Source organism: Manacus vitellinus, unplaced genomic scaffold (genome assembly GCF_001715985.3).
Source record: "Manacus vitellinus isolate BGI_N305 unplaced genomic scaffold, ASM171598v3 scaffold_76_pilon, whole genome shotgun sequence".
Classification (NCBI taxonomy): Eukaryota; Metazoa; Chordata; class Aves; order Passeriformes; family Pipridae; genus Manacus; species Manacus vitellinus.
The window spans coordinates 718,860-744,213 of record NW_021940796.1 but is presented as its reverse complement, the minus strand read 5'-3'; the positions used below and the strand labels follow the sequence as shown (position 1 = coordinate 744,213).

The 25,354-nt window shown below is 44.1% G+C and overlaps 1 protein-coding gene across 4 annotated transcripts in view; it reads right to left on the bottom strand.

The window, feature by feature from the left end:
* The window catches only part of LYRM9 (LYR motif containing 9), a 38,283-nt gene extending 12,929 nt beyond the window's left edge, over positions 1-25,354 (bottom strand). For 3 of the 4 annotated variants that reach the window (XR_003916314.1, XM_029964640.1, XM_029964641.1), the window contains exons 1-4: positions 25,312-25,354; positions 14,322-14,394; positions 1,695-1,828; positions 926-1,018 (exon numbers count right to left, since the gene is read on the bottom strand). Coding sequence is in view for 3 of the 4 variants with exons in the window: in XM_029964640.1 (XP_029820500.1) it covers positions 926-1,018; positions 1,695-1,820 (219 nt within the window). In the remaining variant the exon portion in view is untranslated. Of the gene's footprint in view, positions 1-925; positions 1,019-1,694; positions 1,829-14,321; positions 14,395-25,188; positions 25,291-25,311 lie in introns of those variants that run through there. The other variant, XM_029964639.1, reaches the window with a different exon arrangement.

Here is a 25,354-nt window from a genome sequence, read left to right as displayed (position 1 = left end):
GCCTCTGTGGCTGAAGTAGAATGAGCCTATTCTCTTTCTTTCAGAATGAGCCTACATTCTAATTGCAGGAGAATAAAATCAGATTCAGGCACAGTTGTTGACTAGGCTGTTACTGCTGGGATTTGGCTACTGCTATAATTTCATAATCTGTGACTAATCTCTGCTTGCTCCTGTAACAATTCTCATTTGGATTTCACGGACTGGCAGAGAGAAGGACTTAACAGTCACTTGGTAAATTAAAATCAATAGATATTTAGAGGAAGCTGAACTTTTGACTTGTTTCCTATACTCAATGTTAACATATCACACTCCCCAGCCAGACTCAAATCCCAGGAAGCACAGGTGACTCTCAGCTGTCTAACATAAACAATCCTCATTCTTTTATCTGACAAGCCAGCCTGAGTGGCATCTTCCAGTGCTGTGAGAGCACAGGGGCAGATCCACTGGGTGAGAATTATGGCACAGGGGAGCCCAGCACCACAGCTTTGCCCCTGACCTCTGCAGCCACAGGCAAGATCTGAGAAAAAACAACAACAGTTCTGGAAGTTTATATAAAGTGCCTACGAGGAGTGAATCTGTTAGGAAGGCAGATGCTGCATATCAATTTATAGCTTTCAAAATGCTGTATTTGGGGTTTTTTTCTCCTATAATAGGGTTATACAAGCCACCATTGCTGAAATTTAATAGAATTCTTCATGGAAACAAAGACTGACACAGGGACCAACTTAAATTGTTATTTGTTCTGAAAAAAACAATCTTTAGTTTATATTGATGAAGAGATTCTTTTAAACAAGAGCTGTCACAATCACAGATCCCTATTGGCCAGGTATTTCCTTTCCAGGTTAACACAAAAATTGCCTGTTCAGAGTTTTCTTCTTGTTTTGAACTGGGAGAAACCAAAACACAGACAATCTGAGGCACTTACTTTATTCATCACCCAGTCAGCATCTTCAATGGCTCTTTTAATGATCTGCTGGATTCGCTCAGGGTCATCTTCATCAGCATGAACTTTGAAACTCTGCAACATTCCAAGTGTCACACGGACCAGGCAACACAACAGTTGTCAAAATAAGGATTGCTTTTAAATCTCAGAAAAATATTTGATGCTAAATAAACTGCTGGTCTGGAAAGGTAAAGATACACATTGTAGCACCTGGCCATGCTATTTCCATAGCAAATCTGGTCATATGGAATTTCATGTGAAGTATTTTACTCTTTTCATACATCATCAACAAAAACTGAAATTGTCTGGTAGGTTAAAACTGGAGAGACATGGGACAACAGGTAAAATCAAAGGCATGAAATCACTTCCATATGAAGTATGGAATATGAACAGTCAGATGAGATTTACCCAGCCAGAGGGGAAAGAGATATATATATATATATATATTAAAAAATGACTGACAAGGAACCAGTAAGTTTGGCCCTAAAAGATGAGTTTATGGAGTAAGGAATGATTGTTCATCCTCTTGACTAACAAAAGAATTAGAGATGAAAGCCAATAAAAATAGAAGGTTTCAGAAGCAAACAAAAAGTAATGCTCCTTCACATACTCCCACTATAACCCTTCAAATCCACTCATGTCTCAAGCTTACAAAAGAATAGTCAGGTTTATTTTTTTCAAGTGCCAGGAGCCATAAGAAGCTGGTGCAAAGAGCAGCAGGGGAAAGCCAAGCCCCAGCCCCGTGCCTGACCTGGCGGATGGCGTGTCGGTAGTGCTGGCGGACGCTCCCCTCGGGCAGGCGGCGGCAGCAGCGCAGCAGGTACCGGTACAGCCGCACCGCGCTCCGCACCCGCTCCGCGCCCGGCAGCGGCGGCATGGCCCGGCCTGCGGACACACAGCACAGCAACTCAGGGGGGCAAAGGCACACAGCGACAGCGCAAACAACATCAAACGGCGAACACAGGGCCGGGCAATGCAGGATCAGCAGCGTGACTCGCAGAAGCCTTTGAGGAGGGTTGGTTGTCACTGCCCAAGGTATTGAACACAGAGAGTGGAGCTCCTGCACTCAGATCACTTGTGATGGGAACAGTAACATCTATCCCAGTATTTTACAAACTGACCCCCTGTGTAATTTTCTGTAGGCACACAAAGCTGTGTGACAGCCCACAGGAAGTTTCCATGATCCTTTGAGTCCTTCAAATGCTTTCCTTGAGCATCCCTAAGAGTTCATCCACATGGTGACTTTCCAGAATGAGAACGCTCATAATTGCTACAAATGGTGCTGGAATTTAACAATATTTCCTATTATTGTCCTTCTGTAAAGAATGTCAAGGCTTCAGCTTGAAATAACATAGATAAGTAAAGGAGAGGACAGGCAAAAACACTGTCAGGTTTGAAATTTTCCGTTTTTTTGGTAACAGCAACAGGAAAAGAACAAATCTACCAAGTTTCACCTCCATAACTATACTTAAATATTGTAACAATAAGTTCATCCGAGCTCTATAAAGTGCTAATCAAAGACTGTAAATGCCTTGTCATTTAACAGATGGTTGCCATCTGCAGAGAACTAAATTAACATTTGGAAAAAAGCATTTTATATCATTACTTTTAAGAATAAAGATAATAAATAAGCAACTGAATAATGAAGTAGGTGTGTGGCATTATTTTAGTACCTGTTATGATACTTACTCATTATTTGGAACATTTTTTTCCTTTTTCTTAAGTAATTTAAGTTCTTCAGCCAAATTTATTTCGGAGTAGAACACCACAGCTATCACATGCCTGGGCTGTATATTTGCACAGACCAGATCTTGTTGCAGTGGATAAAATCTCCTCATTATGCACCTATAAATACCCATTGCAATGGGATATGTACCACTGTAATCTGTATTCTCAGTAAATGAAATGTGCCTCGAGGAGGTTGCTTTGCTCCTGGCACAGACCCCCAGCAGCCACATCTGAGCACCCCAGTCCAGGTTTGTCTGGTCCCTGCTGAAGGGCTGCATGAACTCCAGGTTCCATTGATTTTCTGACTCCAAAGTACATCCTGTAAGAGCAGCAGGAGCTGTTGCAGGGGCAGAGCTCCTCATCCACTGCCCAGGTGAGAGAGCTGTGCCCCCTCAGTGTCACTGTCTGCAGGGACCCCGAGCATCCCCGGGCAGGGCTCTGCCGAGGGCGGCACTGTGGGCACACCCAGAGCTCAGGAAAACCTTCCTGCCCCCAGGAATGTGTGAGGCACAGCAGTGACACGTCCCAGGCCGAGGCTGGAGGAGGAGCCCACCAGGTGTGCTGGGAGCAGGGAGGAGGTGACAGGAGCAGACTGACAGAGCACAGGCTGCTTTGGAACACCAGCTCTGCAGGGACCTGCAGAAACACAGGGAATCACGGCCACTGGGTGTTCTGGAAGCCCCTAGGGAAGGCTCTGACACTTCAGAAAAAGCTTTTCCAGCCTCCAAGGGATAAGATGGTTGTCTCAAGGAAGCACTTACAAGAGTGACTGTCTCATGAGCTGATGATGCAAATTAGTAAAACTAATTCTAAGATGCACAATGGGCTTAACAGGCAGAAACCTTTGAAGAATGTATGTCAGAATCCCTTTCCTGCTCACTTGTACTGACATCTTCCCTTACACCTGCAATGGGTTCTGTGCAGTTCATTCGTGCCTTCTCAAAATCCATTTAGCAACACCCTGAGTAATCAAAGCCCTTTGCCAAAGTATCCCTGTGCAGCAGGCCCTGAGAGGTGAGTGATGTGCCAGCAAAGCTCCCTCATCCCAAGGAGTCAGTCCCACCTTGCTCTAGGACCTACACCTGACCACCACTCTCTGCACTTGGAGCTTCGTGAGGTGTGTCTGCTTTGGAACACTTGAGATGTTCTACCAGGAAAGTGTGAGAAATGAGGTAAGACTCCACAATGATCCCTCCTGAGAATTATTCACAGCCTAAATACGGTTTCCATTAGCTTTCATGAACAATTAGCAAACCAATCTTCCATCATGAGGGCAATAAGTTGGCTCTATGATGCTGCTGCTGCTGCAATCTTCTCATTCTGCTTGTTTGATTCCAGTTCTGTTTTTCCTTATTTGTTTAATAAAAGCCATTTGGCTTCACACACTACAGGAATTGGATACTGCTCTAAAAAAAGCCCCATATGTAGGACAGAAAGATACTACAAAAATTGAGAAATACAGACCAAGAGCTGACTTTTCAAAATGGCTTCAGTCTGCCTACTTTGATGCTCCCTCACTTTCCAAGCACACAGGATGTGCTAATTGTGGCTTCAGCTAAAAAGTTCAGCTCAGAATACAGATCGAAATACCCCCAGGCTTTAACATGTTCATCTCTTGTTTTCTTCCCATGTTTTTTTCTCTGAAATATAATTTTCCCTCTGCAATGAAACCTATGCTAGGTGTCAGCTCCATGCATTTTTGGTTTGGATTCATTTCACTTTGGCATTCAAGTACAGGAGGTGATTACACACCCAGTAGTCAGCAGAGATCCCTGCATTCCCCTCCAAGCAGCAGAAAGATAAGCAACTCCAAAATGTGACTCATAACACACAGACTGAATTAATCCCTGCCCTTCTCTCCATGAAACACAGAAGGAGCAGCAAAACTAGATTCTGCAGTTACAAGCCTAAATTAGCTAGGATGATTCCAAGTCTGTGTCCTAGTTTGAAAATAGAAATGCAATCATGGAATGGTTTGGGTTGGGAGGAACCTTTAAAGTGGGTATTTGAAAATAATGTAGATTAATAACAATAAGACAAAAATAGACCCATTCCATAATCTGGAGTGTAGAAAAAGTTGGGATCTGGATACTATATCTCAAATTAAGCTTGCCTAAAATAAATAAAATATATGAGAAACATCCAAATCCACTCTTTTTTTAAATGAAAAGCATTTATGGAAGGAGAAAATTGCCCCAGTGGTAAGTCCTGCTGCTTGAAATGACAAAGCCATGTGCACATTAGAGACAGGAGGTGAAGAGATCCCTTGTGGAAGCTCAGGGCATTACCATCACCAACCAGGACTTACCAGCATGGAAGGAGAGCTCCAAGTGAGCAGAATCCACAGCCCACCTGTGCACCTGGGGCTGAGTTAACCCCTCACTCCACTCTGGCAGTTTAAAAGATGCCTCGGGTCCACATTCAACTCTGACCCCAGTGCAAATTAGGACTGGGCATAGGGTTCAACCAGCTACTTGCACAGTGAGTTCCTATGGGAACAGGGTGTTCATCATCCAACACAGAAAGCTGGAATATATAGTTGGACTCTAGTTGACCTGAACCTAAATGTGACTTTACACACAGGTTTTTTGGGCTAGATGCTTAGCTGGTAAGAATGGCTATAGTCCCACTGACCCTAAGAACCTGAGCCTGCATTTCACACATTCCCACTAAATGCACTGAAACACCCCAAAATTCAATACAGATCCCAAAATACACTTTGGCACTAGAGCCAATTTGTGGAGTTGTTTCTAGGCTTTGATGTGTAGACTCCTCATATGTCACTGTGCTCTAATTAAACCTAAGTGGTGCAATAGATTTCCTGTCACAAATGCAGAGATCCCTCATGTGCTGGGACTGCCCAGGACAGCTTGGCCCAGCAGAAAGAAAAGCAGCTCTGGGAGAGAGCAATGAGCCAGGCACAGAAACATATGAATATGGAAAGATTAAACTGATCAATGGAATTGAAAATGTTGTTTCACTATAGATAACTGGGAATTTTCCACTGCAGTAATTTTTCACAGGAAAATGATGAGCTGTTGAATCCACATCACCTGACAAATACACTTGCAACAATGAATTTTGGGGGGAAAAGAATCCTTCACCTTCCCATAAGTACTGGACTTTCCAACAGATTTGAAGATGGAAATTTTCACCTTGTCTATTATCAAACCTAAACTGCATGAGACTCCCATACTCAAATTGAAAAAAATAAACCCTGAGTTCTGACAGATTCTCAGCTCCAAAAATGCTACAAATGCTGTGAAAAGGACAAGCTTCCTGGGGAAGTTTATCACCAAAGATCTATGTTTTGCTGAGAATGTAATTTCACTCCTGGCAATATCATACCACAGCACACAGAAAACTTGATGGTTATTTTGGTAAAATGGCTGTTTAATAAGAAATGATCTCATGACCTGCCCCAGTTCTAGGATACTGGGGCCCTGCATGAGCTCCCCACAACAGAGACTAGACCCTGACAAGGTAAGGCTCCACTCTGCCCTTGTACATCCCAAAGCACGGGAGAATTTGCACAGTTACTGCCGTAATTTGCCCCTTCCTTGACACAATGAAGCACTGTAAAAATCTGCACTGTTGCCTTTTGTTCTAAAAACATCGCCCCTTGAATCCCACAAATGTTACCATTTTTATCTGCCAAGCAAAAACCCTCGACCTCACAAAATCTGGCTATAATCCTGACTAATAATGTAAATCTCCTTCTGATAACTTAAATATCATGCACAGCACAACAAACAAACTATCTAAACCAAGAACTGTTGAGTCAGAAATAAAATAATCTGCTAATTGTGCTTTTCTGGAATGGATGACTGTATAATGTCCTAATCAGAAGGCTGAAATCACATTTGCATTTAGATAAAGCCCTGTTCAAAAAGAGACAAGTATAAAAGGAGACACTGAGACTATTGTGGCATTTCTCTGCATTGCATAATCATTTACATTCCTGATAATGATATTCAGATAGTGAAGCAAAGGCTGACCAAAGCCAATTAATCTTCACTCTGCATTAGCAGCTTGGCAATTGACCCTGTGCACAGCTGAACCTCAGTGATGCAGAGATGCTACCATGCCACTGCTCTCCTTTCATTTCTTTTTTCTGCTATTGTGACTGTTTTTCAAGCAATTCCCCACAGTTCAACAGTTAGAATCCTAATCCCTCCAGACTAGTTAAAAAGCCACCTAAGCTGGGCTCCAGAGACTGGAAGTGTTAATTAAAGGACTGCAAGAGTTACCTGAGCTGTTGCTATTCACAGGTTGGCTCCCTCTTCCCTCTCTTCCTCCCGTACACAGGCTGGAGATGTGTTTTATTACTTCAAAGTATTACACCTTTAGAAGCCTAACCCAGGACTTTAGGATTTCCTATCCTAGTCAGACTTCATGATCCCAGGAAAGTAATAATCAAACCACCAAAATAAGACCAAAATTGGAAGCCTCTTGAAACCTCTTTAACCACAAAACATCCTGGTTCATGTTTTGACATCAGTCCAGGAACACCCAAGTGAACTGCTGCTACCCAGAAGGATTCTTACTCTTTGGTCACATCCGTCCTCCCTCCCAGGTTTTCCAGGTTCCCTGGTAAATGCAGTACAGGCCCGTGAGTGCAGGCTCTGACTGCCCTGAGCACAGACAGCCCTCCCTGGCTGTGGCTCTGCCTCCTGTTCCCTCATTCCCCAGTAGGTCACGGAGCGTCTGGCCCGATGGGCTCCGCTGCCCCCGGCCAAGCAGCCCCGTCCTCCCAGCCGGTCCCAGCCACTCGGAGCCTCTGCACAGCCCTGGGCAAGGCCTGCCCTGCAGCTGCAGCCCCCTGTGTGTGGGTGAGCACGTACAATGCTGCAGTCACTTCCCCATAACCACATCTCTCCGGCACGCTGGCCTTTTATTAAGATCTGCTGGTTTGATGTGATCGCTTCTGACGAGCTGTGGCCGGTCATTGTTGTGGATTTTGTCCTTTCTAAATATGATCTGCAAAGTCCCATTGCCTGAGTGATGATAGCCAGTCCTGTTCTGCTCACTTCTATTTCTGTTCTTCTCCCCTTTATGCTTTGCTGGATGCATGAGGCAGGAGCAGTGTCAGGTGACAGTGACAGGGCAGCACAATCTGGGGGCACAGTATAGAGTTTGCTTTCCACAACATCCATAGAGCACACAGGGGATTAAGAACTGGTTAATGACACATCCCAAAGATCTGTTTGTTAACAAGGAATCACCACTGCTTGGACACCCTTCACGGAGTTCTACAGCATCAGGATCAGGCCTAATGCTATTCAACACTCACCAGTTGTCTCCCTGCAGATATGAAGCTGTAATTGGTAAAACTTGAGGATGACAAAGATTGCTGGAGCTGGCCATAATGACCACTTGTATAAATTAACCAGAGCCACAGGGCAGATGTCTTCCCTTACACCCTGGTTTGGTATCACACAGCACAGACATGCAATACATCAAACTGCACGTAAAACACAGGCTCCTGCAACCCAACACCAGTGAGGGAACACACTGCCCACACTGAGGACAGATTACCCTGTTCTGGGTAATTAATAGGCATGTTCAGACTAATTAGAGTAATATTCTTTGGAGCATGCTCACTAGTGGGAGGATAGAAATCTCCCTCCTTTAGGTGCAATCCAAACTTCTCTACTTTTTTCTCCTGACAATTCCCATTATCCTTCACAGCAGCATCAGGAACAACTTGCTGTCTCATTATTCCAAATCCACACCTGCTAAAATTTACCATCTCCCAATCCTTCAGTCTCAGTCATAACAGTAATCTGAGCCAACCCCTTCCCTGGCATAAACCCTGTCTGTGGTTTACAACATTAAACCAGGGATGGATCTGACCCACCACGTCTTGAGCAAGATCCATGTTGTTCCTGGGAGCAAGTTTATAAGCAGCAGTATTACAGGACATGTAAGCCTGGGAGCCTTTAGCCTCTTAGGGGGATTGTAACTGGCCCAGCTCCCTAAGCAGGGATTGTTTCCATACCAACAGCTCATGGGGCAGAGCCCGCCATGCCTCAGGGACAGGTCTGAGCTCTTAAAGCCATAGCTCAAGTTTGCCCAAAAACTTCACTGCCACTCTCCATGGCCCAGTCTAGCTTAAAGAGAAAGAAGACACCTTTTTCATAAGAAAAACAAAGGAAAAGTCTGGCTGACAACCTATTGCAAATCTACACACACCTCCAGAACTCTGCAGAACCTTTGTTTTTGGCAGTACAGGGCTTGCTTTTAGTGGATTAGACACAACACACCAACTCTACTGAGGACCTAAACTAATTTGTAGCTCCAGCTGAGATGAAGTTAAGGGGGGAAAAAGTTTCTTTTATTGTCTATAGAGTTAAGTTCAAACCATATTCCCTCTTGATCCCAGCGTCCAGCTCAGAACTCTTGCTGTAAGAGACAAAAAAAAAAAAAGCGCAGCACAAGCAGAAAGAGACAATCCAGGGCTTTTGGTTTCCAAGAGAAAAAATATCTGAGAGAAGAAACTGTGCTCCAGAAAATTACGCAGCTTGTGCAAAGTCACACAGCAGCAGAGCTGGGAATAGGAACCTTCTGGTTCTCAAACTACCACCTCACACCAGGAATCATGCTGTTGACTGTGTCTTACAGTGATTCACAATTGCACCCCTGTTCAGAAAATCACCCTCAGAATCCTTGGAACCTATGTCTTAATTCTTTCTGATGTATGTCAGCTAAACAAGGTTCAACATCCTCTCCATATATGAATTTTTATTCATGATTACTCTACATTTCTGGCTCTGACCGAATGGCTCTGGGATGATTAAAATATTTCCTTTGTTTCTAAAGCATTGGACATTGACAGAGAATGCCAGAGTATTCTTTTCCCTTTGCAGCTCGTTTATCAATACCCCTCTGAGAGAACAAGTGAGGCAGGACAGTTCTGAGTGGCAAAAACACTGGATGGAAAGGGAGCTGCCTTAAGTTTCACCCATGATTCAGATTTGTTTACATTTGGTGAAACCTCAGGAAAAGTGGGATAAAAGCTTTGGTTCAATTGAAGTCATGTTGATAATCCCCAGTGCTAATAATTAACTCAATTATGCTGAATTAATTTGATGTAATTACTGGTGATGGTGCAAAGGCAGCAGCCCAGAGAAAGTTTGAGAGACAGGAGGAACAGAAGTCTTAACAATACAAAATACCCCATAAATAGCATCTTTTTTTTTTCCAGAATGAGTCAAAGACACAAAGTGAGTTCATTACAGTCATCTGGCTTCACTCAACCCTCCAAATTACCCCAGTACCCAGACAAATAGCTGTGAAATCCAGCAAGTGCACTAGAATTAGAGCAGGCCCTGACGAATTTGACACAGCACTCAGCACCAGTGTCTGTCCCCATCCTATTATCTAAACAATGCAGATTTAATAACATATCTAAGAGATCCACAATGCATTTCTTTTAACTGAAGACATTAATTAAGAACATTTTCCTGTTGTACTGTTGTCAGTTGAGTGGTTTTTTGAGGAACAATCTGGAGGATGCTTACGGAGTCTTTTCATTTGATCTGCAGTTTTTATCTAGTATTTTCAGACTTATTCAGCTCAAAACAAACAAACCCCAACTATAAAAACCAAACAACTACCTTTCTCCTTCCCCATTTAATATTTCTGTGATTTGCTTTGAAAAAGTATGACAGAAATGCTTTCCTGCTACAAAAATACACACATTTTACCGAGGCTTTTTTAATGCTTATATACAAAAAGGAAAAAGTAATTGGAGGCATAAATCAGATGTGGTTCTCTTAAGTCTTGGGAAGTTAAACAACGATGAAATAGAAGGAATTCTATTAATATCTATTAATGCTTGAAGAACCTACAGGACTGTGCCCTCCTCTCTCACCCTGGAGGGAGCACACCCTGTCACACAGCCCTGAGGGGCAGGCCAGGGGATGCCCTTACCCACCCAAAGCCAGAGCAGGCAGAGCCCCAAACTCTGCAGCAGAGCAGAGCCTGGGCTCTCGGTGCTCCCTGTGCCACCTGAACCCTGCAGCCCCAGCCCAGACCCCACACACTGCAGGTGGGGCCGTAAAGCCTGGGGAGACCTGTCCTTGTTTGCATCCAGCTGCACTGAGTGCATGGATTCAGCACCATGGCTGTTGGGTGCCTGTTGTAAAGAATTCAACAACTGACAGCATCACCATATTCAGTGTTTCACAGCCCTGAAGGACTGGTGACACCTCACCATGGAGACCTGGGTGCCCTGCTCTCTGGCTTCCGTCTGAAATGCTGCTCGACTTATGTCTGTCAGTGCTCTAAATACACCAGCTTCTAAGCCTCTACTGCATTTTTATTATCCTTGATGACAAGGACAAAATATTACCTCTAACATCACCAATTGCTTCTGAGGAGAGATTCCAAGTGCTTAGCTGTAAGAAAGGAATAGTATTTTTCCAATTTGCTAAGTAGGTGCTGCTCGCATGCCCCCGGATCACATCCACACCAAGTTCTGCTGGTTCTCAAACACAGCTGATCTTTCAGAACTCAGTTTATTGCCACCAGGCTCTGATCAGACTCATCAGTTCCAAGCAAGCTCCATTACATGCATAATTTATGCATTTGATTTCAACAGATCATTTTGTGCCCAGTTCCAAGAGGGCAAAAAGTGTTTTCCATGGGGAAGCTGCTAACACTTTCTGAAGAACAATTTTTTAAAAACATTATTTCTGAAGAGACGCTACATTTTGAAGTAGTGCGAGGGATTGTTTGAAGTCTCCTACATTTGTTTGGACAGCTACTCAAATCTTCTCTATGCCTCCTTACCACAATCTCTTTGGTTTAGTGAGCTGAGTTAGTGCTGGAAGGGGATCCAAGGGGAGCCAAGCTCAGGGAACAGGCAGGCCCTGTGTCAAGGCGGAGGGAAGAACAGCCCCAGGTACTCCAGCCTGCACAGGGGAACAAGGTGTGGGCTGACACATCCCAAACCCACTGCACAAGGATCTGACAGGGCAAGGGTGTCTGCATAAATGAGAAGTTCATCAGCCTCTCCCTTCCACCGCCCCCTCCTCCCCCAGAACTCCCTCTGCCCACAGCCCGGCCCTCCTTTGCCATTCTGCCATCACTGCCTTGATTTTCCCTTTCATGGATTTTTGCTTGAAAAAGCATCACTGCCTCGATTGTCTATTTTCAGCCTATATTTAAGAAAACCCTTTGGTTCCATTTGTAGCCACATCCTGTCTCAGCCTCCCCCTCTTTTTGTTCCTAAATATAAGGCTGATGCAATTTGATGTGACATGACAAAATAGCACATTTGCATTGGCAGAAACTTTCTCTCAGCAGCAGTAATTAAAGGGAGTAGATGAGACATTGCTGAAATTGGTGTTTATTTAGCCTAGAAATAAAAGGCTTAAAGATGTCTTGAGAGGGATGTTCGAGTGTGTCATGACCATGAAAAGTCATCGATGAGTGTTGCCTTCTATGGGCTTCTTTTCTGCCGAAGCAAACGGTCGCTCAAACAGTGTAATCGATTTCAAGAGAGTAAAAAAATAAATCACAGTTCTGTAGAGCATATTCCTAACCAGGGAAAATTATTTAATGCGTTCTTGGGATTATAAATAGTACCAGGACTCTTGTGGTTACACATAAGACAAGGTCAGTCTACCTCCAACTTCAGAGCCCAGGCTCTCTCAAAATGAGAAGAGAACTAAGTTCTCATTGAGAACCAGGTGCTTAAGCACACGGTGCCACAGTGAGAATTAGGTGCTTAAGCACCTGAATTTTTGATCTGAGATGCAGCAGCAGAGGATGGGTACTCACCTCCAGCTACAGCACAGATTTTGGTTAATTGTCAGACAGGAATCCAGAAATGGCAGCCTGAATGCTGTGACTTCAACAGGATTCACACAACAGATTAAAACTCCCCGTAGCTACAAAACTCATGAAATAATTGCCTGTGCCTGGTTTTGCTGAGCGGATGCACTGCAAACACCTGACAGGATTTGCAGGAAGCTGCCAGCTTCCTGCACTCTGTTCCATTAGGCATGGCAGCAGTAGAAGGCAGTGGTGGAGGAAGAGCAGTGTTTGGAAGCTGAAGGGTTTTTCTTGACTTTTAGAATGCAAGTTTAGAATTCAGTTAAAGGTCTGGTGGATGTTCCATAGCCCACAGGATTTAGCAGACATAACATGGTTCCAAGTGAAACTTCCTGCTCTCAGGAGCATCTTCCCTCTTTCCTTGTGCACACGAGGCTATTCTTCAACACCCATCTGTGATCAGCTCAAACCGGCAGCCCACGTTTTGAGCAGGCTCGTTTCCATCCGAACACAGATGGCACCAAGAACAGGGCAGGCCAGAAAAAAATCAGTTTGCATATTATGCTTCAGCTTTTATGGGTCAGATTACCATTCAAAGCCATCAAAATGGCAACCCATATGGGATGTGTCTGCCATTGGAACTGAAGTGATACACCATCATAATCTTAACGGGGTTGGTTAGAAAAGGTTTGATTAACCATTAATTAACCTCTGATATTTAAAAGGAAAGACATTTTCCTTCCCAACAAATTTTTGACTTTGACATATCAATAAAATAGCTTTAGTGAGTCAAAAAGGAAAAGACATTATCCCATCCTTATCCCTGAACAACTGCATCGACACGGCTCTTTGGCAGAAGGGAGTTCAGCCCCTGTGCCAAACATTCGCTTCCTCAGTGAGCCAGGTGCAGATGTTGGCTGTGTCATCTGTTCAACTTCTTTGTTCTACAAGCCAGAAAATTGTTCCCACAGCTTTGGGGGGAAAATGGGGATATGAAGAGCTCTTTGCATGTTTTCACTGATGGAAGAATATCAGCTGTTTTAAAGGCAGTCTTGTAGAAACAAGAAACGTGTCGTTAACACCTGTAACTATTAACCAGCAGAGAGCTGTGTCCTAAGGACCCTCAAGGGATGCTGCCACAAGATCAAAGCCATGGCATTCTGTTTGCAGCCTCCTACCCACTCTGTCTCCCTGCAGTGCCAGCTACAACTGACTCCCTGTTCCAGGGGAGCATTATCCCAGATGCTGCAGAAGCCACGGGGCTGCAGGGACAGACTTTCAGGCTGGCAGGTCTTTCCTGGGAGAGTCTGTTGAACAGTAAAAGGGATTTCAAACCTCCTTTTATGCTATTGTGGCACCCAGAACTCAAACAACTGCCATGCTAACTAAGAGCCAGGGCCATTGCCCTGTGTCATTGCCAATGGCAACATTCTTCAGTCACAAGTTTTTCCCCCCCTCTGACCTCTCCACATGATACTTTGGTCAATGCTGATACCTGAGGTGTTTATTCTCAACCAGATACAATACACACAGCAACAGAGATTCCTTCCTCCATCCCAAGATTCCTGATCTAGTTGTAGTCCTGACAGAAGTACGAAAATATTGTTTCCCCTGGTATCTTTACTGGCAATTTGCAATTTGGGTTCTGCTACTGGATTCATCAGCATGGCTGGACTGCAGACAGGGTGTTCCTGAATACAAAAGGCTGTTCAGAAATATTTCCTGCAAACATGTATGGTCATATATATCAATTTTGCACCAACTTCATTTCTACCGTTTCTTTATGATTTGGCATTTCCACCTTTTTCCCTGTGTGAGGCAAATAGGCTCCTAATGATTTCCATAAAGCAAACAAAAATTCACTTACAGCATCCAGAGCACAGGAACTTTAATTATCTTCACAGATTAGGTCTGTCCAAGTCCAAAAGTAAGCGAGAGACCTGCAGAGAAGAATCAATTTTCATTATCTGCTTCTCCTCAAATCACTACTTAAAGTGCCATCAATAAAGAAGTGCCAAGAAGCCCATCCAAAGCCCATTTTATCCCCATGGAAGCTTTCACTTCTGTCTGACCAGTTGCCTCAGACATCAGTGCACTGCCTCGACACGAACAGGTTATTGCTTTCAGTCATCTACTCAGAGAAACTTTAATAATGATCCACTACAAGAAGGTTAAAGTAGAGAGAAATTCCAAAGCACTGCAACTGAACCTTCAATATTTCCTGATAAGAGTTGCTAGAGGTAAAGCATTTCCCTCATTTAGAAAGGTAGTTATGGTTTCTAGCACTCAGAACTCTGAACAATGACACAGTAATTACTTTACAGTATTCTTTTGAACACATTTTAACTGCATGCCCACATTGTTTCAGAGTTGCACCCTGATGTGGTTTCGGGAGGACTCTCATTTGGCTCATAACAGGAGAATTCAGGCTTCTGTTTCCCACCTGTCTGACCTTTCAGTGATCTGCACGAGTTTACCCCCTTTCCATTGGGTTTGGCCCAGAAAAAAAGCTGCTTCAGACCCAGGAGACAACTGAGTGCACACAAGGAGCTCCTCTTTATGGAGCACTGACTGCACAGTGAGCAAAGGAAATCAACCATTCTCTAAAGTCAACACTGATTTGTTTATTTAGAACCTCTCCTAAGTTTATTGTAGTCAAGAGAACGGATTGCTCTGACTGTCCAAAGACATCTGGATCAGGTTTTTATCTAAAATCGTCTTGCACAGACTTTGAAAAACTACTTGAAACAAAATCCTGGAAGATAACAATGACAGAGACTCCAAACTGATCTGTTCTGCCTCCCTTTGAAAGATGCAAGTCTTTGAAAAATCCAAGGCAAAACTCCAAACTCCGTTTACAAACACTGGATCAAAGGTAACTGTTGTCATGGATGACATTTTTTTCTCCAGGTATTAATAGTATCATAACTTGGTGACACGTGATGGCTGACAACAGCCTGGGATGTTCAAGTTTTGGTATCTAATTCCAGCACTTTTATTTGCCCTCTGAAGGCCATATCAAGATGCACACAGGCAGATTTCCTGTAACAGGCAATGTGAAACAAAGACCCAGAAGAACAGATGCAGCTTTAAAAGCTCATCCTGAGTCTACTGATGCTTTCTAGCTCTGGTACAAGAACTGAACACCAAAAGCTGCTTTATTTTCATCCATTGCCTAAATTTTCTTTTCTGAGAGCAGATAGGATGTCTAGTAACTGCCTTGGCTCAGTCCTGCAGAAAACACCTCTTATTGAGCATTGTTAATTAACATTTAGCAGATCCACATTTAGCTCTCCCACCAGGACACTCGGGTGCCCTTTCAGAAGTGCCCTGTCCTTCACTGTTAACTTTTAGCCAATGTAATACCCAAAGAGCAATGCAATTAACTTCTCCTTAGGCTGATATTCAAACCAGCAGTTACTTTCATAATTCACTTAGCAGAGCATCAGGCACCTTGGCTCAGAAAGCTTTCCAAGTCTACTCCAAATATGCCCAGCTGAGCTTTGGGAATACCATAAAATGGTTGCTCTATTTCATTGTTCAGTGATAAACACTGCTTAAGGTCTAACTTGAATTTCCACTTTGGAAGCAGAAAAGTCTTCTAAAGAAAAATTAGTTCATGTCAAACTCGAGGTTCCTTTGCACTGTCAAAGTGTATAAAGAGCACTGATGTAAATGTGAGTTACACTCCTAACACGGTTACTAGCTGGTATAAGTTAGTTAAAGCCAATAATCCCCAACTTGCTGTGCTATTTTTATCTACTCAAAGCCCAGTGCCTTCTCTTGATCCCACAGTACAAAGCTGACCTGCACTCAATCCCTTCTGTGCATCAGCCTGGTGACAAGATTTCTGGATGTTTGTACACCACCACCCAACAGCTGCAGCCTGGAACAATGTCTGCACGGTATGGTTTATTTAAGAATATAACCTTTAGAAACAAACAATACATTTCTAGTGTGCCCCTAAAACACGTTTGAGAAAACCCAGGCCTGCTTACCACGTGCAGACAGACTTCCAAGCCAAATTTGGAGCCCTTCCTGTCTGTGATGGAACAACAGCATTGCTGTGCAACTTCATATTTATCCTTTATCATACATACTTGCCATATCCAAAAGGAATACACAAATGCTATATGTAAAATTTTAATAAAGGGATTGATTATAACTTACTAAAGGTAAACAGGTATAAATCTGCTGTTCCTAACACGCCAAAACTTACTGATCAGTTCATCTTTATGGAAATCTGCTTCAGTGGGCAGACAAGAGATCAAAGCCACACACACATTATTTTTCAGAGGGTTGCCAGTGTTTGTTTGTGGAATGATGAATTCCATGAATTGCAACATCCCCTTGTCTCTGTATGCCACAACTCTGCTTCCCACTGGTGTGAGAACAGGATCAGGGGCAGAATCGACTGACCTTCTGACACCTTTCTTCCCCAGCACCACCTGGTCAGCTTTTACAGGGAGAAACATTTCCATAATAATCTGGCCAGACTTCTCCCTCATTTGTTTGCAATGAAAGAGTTAATATCTGTGACCCAAATATAGAGACCCATTTTAAACTTGCTGAAAATTGCTTTTTAATCCTAGCTCTCGAGGATTTCCTTTGAAACCATCTGCCATGCACGCTGGGTACTCTTTGCCTGTATATGTGCAGGATTACTATAATATGGATTCTTTTGTGTAACTTAATACATTTCAGCATATTAAAAAATTAGTTGAAATTTCCATTCTTTTCTGATTTCAACCGTATGCCATAAAAATGACTGTAAAAGTCAAAACCACTGGCAAGTTCACGGCAAAGCCAACACCCATATTTATCTTATTTCCTGCAGTATTTACCTTGCAATTCTAATATTTAGTCAGTCTAACACTGTCTGGATTTAAGCAAGTAGTTATGAGTTATTTAACTAATGCAACTCATTCACATGCTTAAAATTAAGCTCAAGCATTTTGCTGGACAGGAATGGATTTAAGCACGTGCTTTCCCATGCTTAAATTTCCCATCCTTACTTTTAAGACTGGAAGACACAATTAACATCATAATAATAGGAGATCAGAAAATATTTCCAAATATTATTTCAAATCTATTGCCCAGCTTTTTCTATTTTCTTGCTATGAACCTTTATGCAACTGGTTTTTTATAGCACAAATACTGAAGAGAAGGAAACAAGTCACGCTCCTAAAAAACTGAATCTTAAGATTGGCACATACAACCATATCTATTTTAGCAAATACCCAAAACTTAAACCAAGGCAAGTAGATTGCTTCCTATCACAATAATCACAGTCAGAGTGATTGAAATAGCAAACATTCAGCAAACTACATTTAGAATCAATTTACTGGATCAACCTATAAAGTAAAAAAAAATTAAATCCCAGCACAATTATTGAGCATCTTCAATGTGAAATACTTTTTAAAATTGTGATTTGCCTGCAAATATTCAGAGAACAGAAAATAAGGAAAATTATCTATTTACACAGTTTTAATCACATACTGTGACACAAATATTTCAGGAGACAGACAGGCCACAGCCTGTGAACATCTTTGTTCCCTACAAACACACCTGAGTGCACCAAACCTGTGCATTGGCTTCATGAGCCCCCAAGCCCTCACTCACTCACACGACTCATTTCACAGCCAGTCAAGGGAATGGCAATGCAGGATCCCCCACCAAAACATTCCCCTCCCAACCAAAGGGAGGATCCCATTCCCTTTGATGCCTTTTCCCTGGAAAGGAACAGTGTTAGATGTGATTAATATACAGGACAGATCTACACATGCAGATGTTGGAAGAATGTAGAGAGGAAAAAACAATCAAATAATTTTGTTTCAGCAGTAACAGACGTTGAAGCATCATCCTGGACACATTACTTTTAATACAATACTGTTCATAAAGTGAGGGGAGAGGACAGAATCAATGCCCAATTACCCAGTTCTTCCAGGTTTCCATTTTAATGAGCTTCCTGGATGATTTTGTTCTTTTAATTTTCCTCCTCTAATAACCCTATCAAATTAGTTTTGTCGAAAACATCAGCAAAAGGAAAATCAGCTGTCTAAAAAAATCCTAAACCTGCAGGTTGCAGGTTCTTAAAAACGACAGTTACATGTCACTTCCTCCTGTCACCTCCTGCTCACTCTCTCTGCAGGCTGCACCCCCTTCTCCTCAATGCCAGGCTGCCACTAGGGCACCCCAGAGTCCCATGTACATCTCACTCCCCTTTACAGTGAATTAAACTGAATAGCACTAAGACCATAGGGCAAAAGAAAAGTTAGCAGCAGCCTTCAGGATGCCTGGAATTCTAACACACATTTGAGAGTGCCATGACACACCACCAACAGCCACCAGAGTGATGCCCCAGCTCCAAGGCAGGGCTGGACCTCTCACGTGACATCCTCCACCCCAAGTATTTTCTGAACCAATTTGCTCAGCTCTGTCTAACATGGCCCCTCAATTAGCACTACGTGGAATCCATACACAATTAATATCCCAAAAGGAGCTAAAGCTGCCCACAGCTCTGCATGCCCATGTAAATCTGCAGGATTTCAATAACTGCCATGTAAAAAACATCTTTCACCACAAACAAAAATCCTCACCAAAAAAAGTGAAGACAAAACCCCAACAGCCATAACTGTTTACAGAGCAGCTTTCTTACAACTCACTGGTCCCCCAATACCATAGGAATTAGTGATGCAGAACTAATTGATACACATCTCCTGAGGGGAGTGTTGCTGCTGGTTATCTCGAGATGAGAAATTTAGTCCAGAAGGATAAATTGGACAGACAGCTGAAAAGCTTTAGTTCTCCTAGTAGAAAAGGAATTGATCTGGTAAAGAAAGCCCTTAAAGGGATATTATCATGTCAAAAAGCAGGACTAGGAAAAACATTAATAGCCTTAAAAAAACTGAGAGTACTCTGAAAACTTTGTGTTTCTATCACCACAATTAATTATTTCCACCTTCACACAAAAGATGAAAAACTCAAGATGTTAAAATTTTAACATTTCTCCCAGTTAAACTTGTGATATGAATATACTTATGAAACTGTTTGCTATAAAAATCCCTGTTCTATAATTAGCATTTTCATTTTTGCATCTAGCACTTATCAATTCCCCTTCCACCAAGAAAAACAGAAGTAGATATTCAGATGTTTACAGACCTGTAGAAGATTCTCTTCGTGATTAGTTTTACTGCCCAATTCCTCTACTCCACACTCATTACAATAATTTTTTGATAAACACAATAACAGCAGTTCATGTGTAAGTCACACATGCAGCCTGCATTTTTTGCTCCAAGGTGCACATATGCAAGATTTGTTTTCTGATTTCAAGTACAGGACTACCAAGCAACAACACATGGATGAATTCTCAAAATGTACCCATGGAGTACTGGCTCATCTGCACAGCCTGTGACAAACGCTGTGAAGCTCCAGAACAAACTCCTGGGAGACAAGGATGTCCCAGCCCAATGGCTCACACAGCCCCTGCTCCTGCTGGGCCCCCAGGCTAGTGGGGGCTCTCCTGAGGCTGTCAGGAAATCAAACACCCCAGACTAGCTGAGGGGAGAAAAATCTCAGCAAGAGCTCTCCAACTGACCAAACTGTCCACAGATGACACAATGCCTGCCTGTCTTTGTGACCACAGAGACAGAGCTCCCACCACCTGAGCCAGAGGCTCCCAGGGGACACAGAAAGGGAGATTTCCAAACCTGTTCTCTTCCTTGGCAAGTAGATTTGAACTAAGACAGGAACCAAACTGCATGACAGGTGAACTCGATGCTGAGTTAAGCCAATGTGCTCACCCAGCCCAAGACAGGTGTCAACTCTGTGATTGCTGTCAAGAGATTTGTCCTCCCTGAGAACCCTTCTGACCTTTATCTCCATGCCCCACGTGACACCCACACTTCAGAACACAATAAACCAACAACTGTGCACGTGCACTCTGTGCACATCAAGCCACCCACTAATGTTACAGGTATGCTGCACAGAACAAGTGACTGAAGCCCCCAGAGAATGCCCCCAGCCTGGCACAGACTGCACAGGGCTGGGACCGTTTGGCCCTCCTGTCACACAAGCAGCCATGTGCCAGAGGGGTCTGGTATCCAGGTGTGCCACATCCCACCAGCTGGCAATCTGCTCTCCATGGGGGCTGCCCAGATCCTCAGCCAGGGTCATTCAGAGCATCTCTACTCATCTTGTGGCTTGGCATTACTTTTAGCTACTAGTTTATCCAGAAACAGTGGATCTTGGAGAAGAACAAGGTCACTCAACACGTGACATGTTTAAACAAGCAGCAAACAGTGATGCAACTCTTGGAAAATACATAAATGTACTGTCATACACAGATTAAAATCATGCAGCGCTTTTTGGAGAGGAGGAAAAGGAAGTATCCTCTCCCCACTCCTAAACCCATCATTTAGGGATGCTGCTCGCACAAGGACAAGTGGCTCGTGGTGGTGTTTTCAATTCTCCACCTTCTAGGGAAGATAACACACTGCAGAGCTATTTTAAGAACATCTCATTCACAAAGGTCTCCAATTCAGTCTTCAGAGAGAGAGATGATTTTCTTGCTGCTTCAACATCTTTACTGGCATGACATTTGCTTCAGAGGGAATTCATTTGCTGTTCCAACATCAGAATGAAGCAAGAGCAGCTGCCAGGAGAGGGATAAAAGGAAACTGGTGACAAAGAGCAGCAGGGTCATTTCTGGTGCAAAGAAATATAGAACAGAGAGGACTGCAGAACTGTCACTTTCTCCAGAAAGCAGTGGGGGATAAAGACTTCCCCTCTGTCTCCTGCAACTGGTGTTTAGCAGCAAGGAGGAAAACGAGACAGAAAGGACTAAACAATCCGGCTGAAGTCTTTAAATGACTAATTATTACAAACCAACTGTAAGCACCTGAGCACTCCCAAGCTCATGTGTAAGTGTTGCAGGGAGCAAAGAATCCACCAGTCAGTCAGGACTCCCCAAAGAAAAGACTTCTGGCTACAAAGCTGTGCAGAGCATGAGTTCCTGTCTGGGAGCTGACAGTGCTGGGCCGATGTCAGGGCGCAGTGCTAATCCCACCGTGACATGTGTCTGTGCAGCACACTGGACAGACCCGGGGCAGGGCTGTCAGCCACCACAGCCACCTCAGGCACTGCTCTGGAGAGCCACGGAGGGCTGACAGGGCAGGGAAGGAACATAAGTGCCTGTAGAGTCTGATGTTCAACATCAGGGAGATGCACGATCTTCCCTGACACCGTCTGTCGCTCACACCAGCTGGCCCTGCCCGTCCCAGGCAGTGCTGCCCTGCTGCAGGAGCACCAGCCCACCCTCTGACCCTGTCCAAGGCAGGGCCACGTTCCCACACTGCTGCTTAAAGGCTCTCCTGGCCAACGTGCCTTTTGGCCTGACCAACAACCTTACGCTAGGCCACCTGCTTGGTTGGACTACTGGATTTTTGTCCCTCTATCTTATTAAAACATTGCCCTGAGAGGGCAGGGATTTATCCCTCATTCCACAAGATGAGCAGATCCTTGCCCTCTTCCTAGATGAAGACATACTGCCATCCTTGCAAGCATTAAGACAGAAACCTTTATAAATAACCAAAGTTAAATGAAAATATTCTTTCCCCTGTTCCTCACTGCATTTATTAATGGAGTAATTTATTCTTTTCCAGTTTCATAGAGAAAAGGTTTTAAAGACAAAAACTCTGGGAAATTATTCTTTGCAAAGAAAAGGAATAACATAATCCAACAGGAATTTTAATCCCATGATATTTTGTGTATATGTTTATTCTGCTGCATATTAGGATCACAGTTTATTTAGAGCATGGTATTTATCTGACTAACCAAACTCCCTCAGATTCACAGCCATCAGCACCATGCTTATGACACCTTAAGGGCTTCAGCATTAGGATTTATGAATTAAATATTTCCAGGGTGTTACAGAACACTGAGGACTGTATCTGCAGAGCGGTATATCAGGGTATGTGTGGGCTTGTCAAACACCCACATGATAAATTATCAATAGTGCAGCTCAGAGCACCCCCTTTTTGGATCAGAGACAAATCCATGCCTTTTATTATGCTTTGTTCCACTTGATGTAACTTTTTCTGCATTAAAGGATCACAAAAAGCCTACATGCCTAAATGCTGAAGGACATTCATACACAACTCACAATCAAAAGACTTATTCTAATATTCCAAGTTCTGTTTTCACAGTTAGTTTGTGTGTGACAAGGGAAAAAAGCCCACAAGGTATGCCTGGAACTGAACCATTACATTTTATACTGTGCAAGATAATACAATCTTTCGTGGAGAATTTTAAGGTTACAACACTGCTAAGGACCAGAAACAGGACTGGCTGATTAGGAACTGTCCTCCGTCCCCGTGCACAGAGAGCTGTCAAAAAGATTATATCCCTGCAAAGCAAGTGTCAAATCCAGGGGGAAAACAAACCTCTCGAGAGTCAGAAAAGACTACACTTGATGCCGTGGATTTTTGAAAATGAACAAGTCTGTGCCCTGTGTTTCTCATGCACAGTATTGACTTTTCTATAGAATTTTTACCTGAGTTTAGCACAGACAACCCCAACCATAGCAGCATTCCCTCTCAGACAGCAGACTTGTACTGGTTACAGCACTTTCTGTGAGCACAATGCTAAGAGACAGATGCATGTCCCCATGAATAACTGTCTTCAGCAGCAAGAGATTAGAATTGATCTGTCATGTTTCAGCAGCAGCAGTCACCAATCCTGTATCTCCAGGCCTCACTGGGGATGACAAATGAGCTGCCCTCAAACCAGGCTTTGGCAGGACCTCATGCAGTGTTTCTGCCTGCCCAGTTCCAATTACCATGGTTGGATTTTGCCAACTCGCCCATCAAGCAGCTCAGGCTCACTGAACTACTCCCAGAACACTCCTGCTCCAAGTTCCAGGAGCCAGCTCAGTGCTGAGCCCCCTCAGCAGCCTTCAGGGGCAGGAGGTGACGAGGAAGGCCTGACTTACACCACTACACCGATAATTCCCTCTGCTCTAAGCAGGAGTGATTCACAGCACTCACAGGGAACACGTTCCTGCACTGAGGAAACAAAGGGTCTATCAGGTGAGCACTTTGTCAGCAAGTTCTGTGTTTCCTTAATATCCTTTGAAAAGCTTTTTCCTTACACATACCTCCATACTCATCAACTGGATCTCCTCCTCCTTAAATTTCAGAGCATGAAGAGCCTAAAAAGCAGCTGAACTGAGAGTGTTAAGCTCCACAGCTTGGTAGAGGCCAGGGACAACAATTAAAAGTGTTTATGGACCCAGTGTGGCAGGAAGATACACTCGTCAGGGTGGGTCACTCCAACGTTGGCACCTGCCAGAGCTCCATATGGAGCCCGAGATAGCACAGTCCTCCTGCTGCCTCTCACCTCTCTGAGGGGCAAAGCAAACATGGGGAATATGGCTGCAGCATTTAGTCCAACCCAAATTAGTCCAACCCAGATTTTACCCACACTTTCCAGAAGGAAGCTGGAAGGCATGGTTTGGAGCGTGGGGAAAACAGGTGCCAGTGCCAGGACTGTAACCCTGCTCTTCTGCTCAGTGCTGAAAACCCAGAGACATGGCAGTGTCTGACCACACCTCAGGGCACTGCTAGGGCACTCACTGACCCAGTAAAGTACCTAACTGAACAAATACTTAAGATGACACTGTATTGGGACTTGAATAATGGCACTGAGACAATGATCTGCAGGTACACCAAGAATCCAAGTTCCCACACAAGGATTATTAGGCCTCTGCTCCATTTTACTACTTGGAAAGGTATTGCAATAGCAGAGAAAGAAAAAGGTCCATAATGAAGAGGTGTGGGAGAGCTTTAAAAGCCTTCCAGTTCTGCCAACACAGCCCTGTGGCCTTTGGTCCCTGCTTCCTTCTTCAGTCCCCCACCCACACCTCCCCAGAGACCAGGAGAACCCTTGGTCTCTCCATATCCATACCCACATTACCAGCCTGTTATCAACTCCAATGAGTTACAGCTACAAATACAAGTTCTAAAGAAGTATTCTGTTTCTTCCAATAGGTGATACTAGAAAATGCCTGTAAACCAAGCCTAGTCTTGCCTGCTTTTCCTTTTTTCTTTTTTTTTTTTTTAAGTAAAATCTCTGTTTTTAGAGACATGAGGGCAAAAAATCTCTGCTATCATGCTGGAATACAAATAAAAACATTTCAAAATGCAGCAGGAACAGCCTTAACAAAGAAACCCATCTTCAGTCCTGCAAGTCTTTTCTTGTTCACATTGTTAAAGAGCAGGCAAAAAGGATCCAAACCCATTCTTACAAAGGTTTTGCACTCGAGTTTCAGGAACTGTAACAGGCTGTCGCATTTGCGCTCTGCCCGCCGATGTCCGGCTCCCAGAGACAGCGAGGGTGGGCGGCAGGAGCGATGCTGCAGCACCGGGGATGTGCTGGCACAGCCCAGCAGCGCAGCCGGCCCGTCCCAGCTCTGAGGGCTCCTTCCCTCGCCCCGGCAGGGGCAGGGGTAGGGGCAGGGGCAGGTTCCCTGCCGGTCCCTCCCCTCCTCCGGAACCGCTCCCCGCGTTCCGTCACCCGAGGGAACCTCCTTGTCACCGCCACAGGGACTTTAACTCTGCCCCACGGGCAAGGCTCTGATAACCAGGGGGTTTTCTGAGGCAAAACTATTCATCAAGTATGATCAATATTCACATGCGAAAAACGGAAAGTGTTCGGATTGCGGGGTGTTCCCTCACCCTGTGCCGGAGGGAACGCTGACGCCTCACACAAGGACACCGCGTTCCCCAGGCCGGCGGGTCCGTGGCGTGGGTGAACTGAAACAACGCACAGAGGGTGTTTTGGTGCTGGTTCACACGTACCTCGCACGGGGCCCCCTGAGCGTGTCCTGGGCACGCTGCGGGG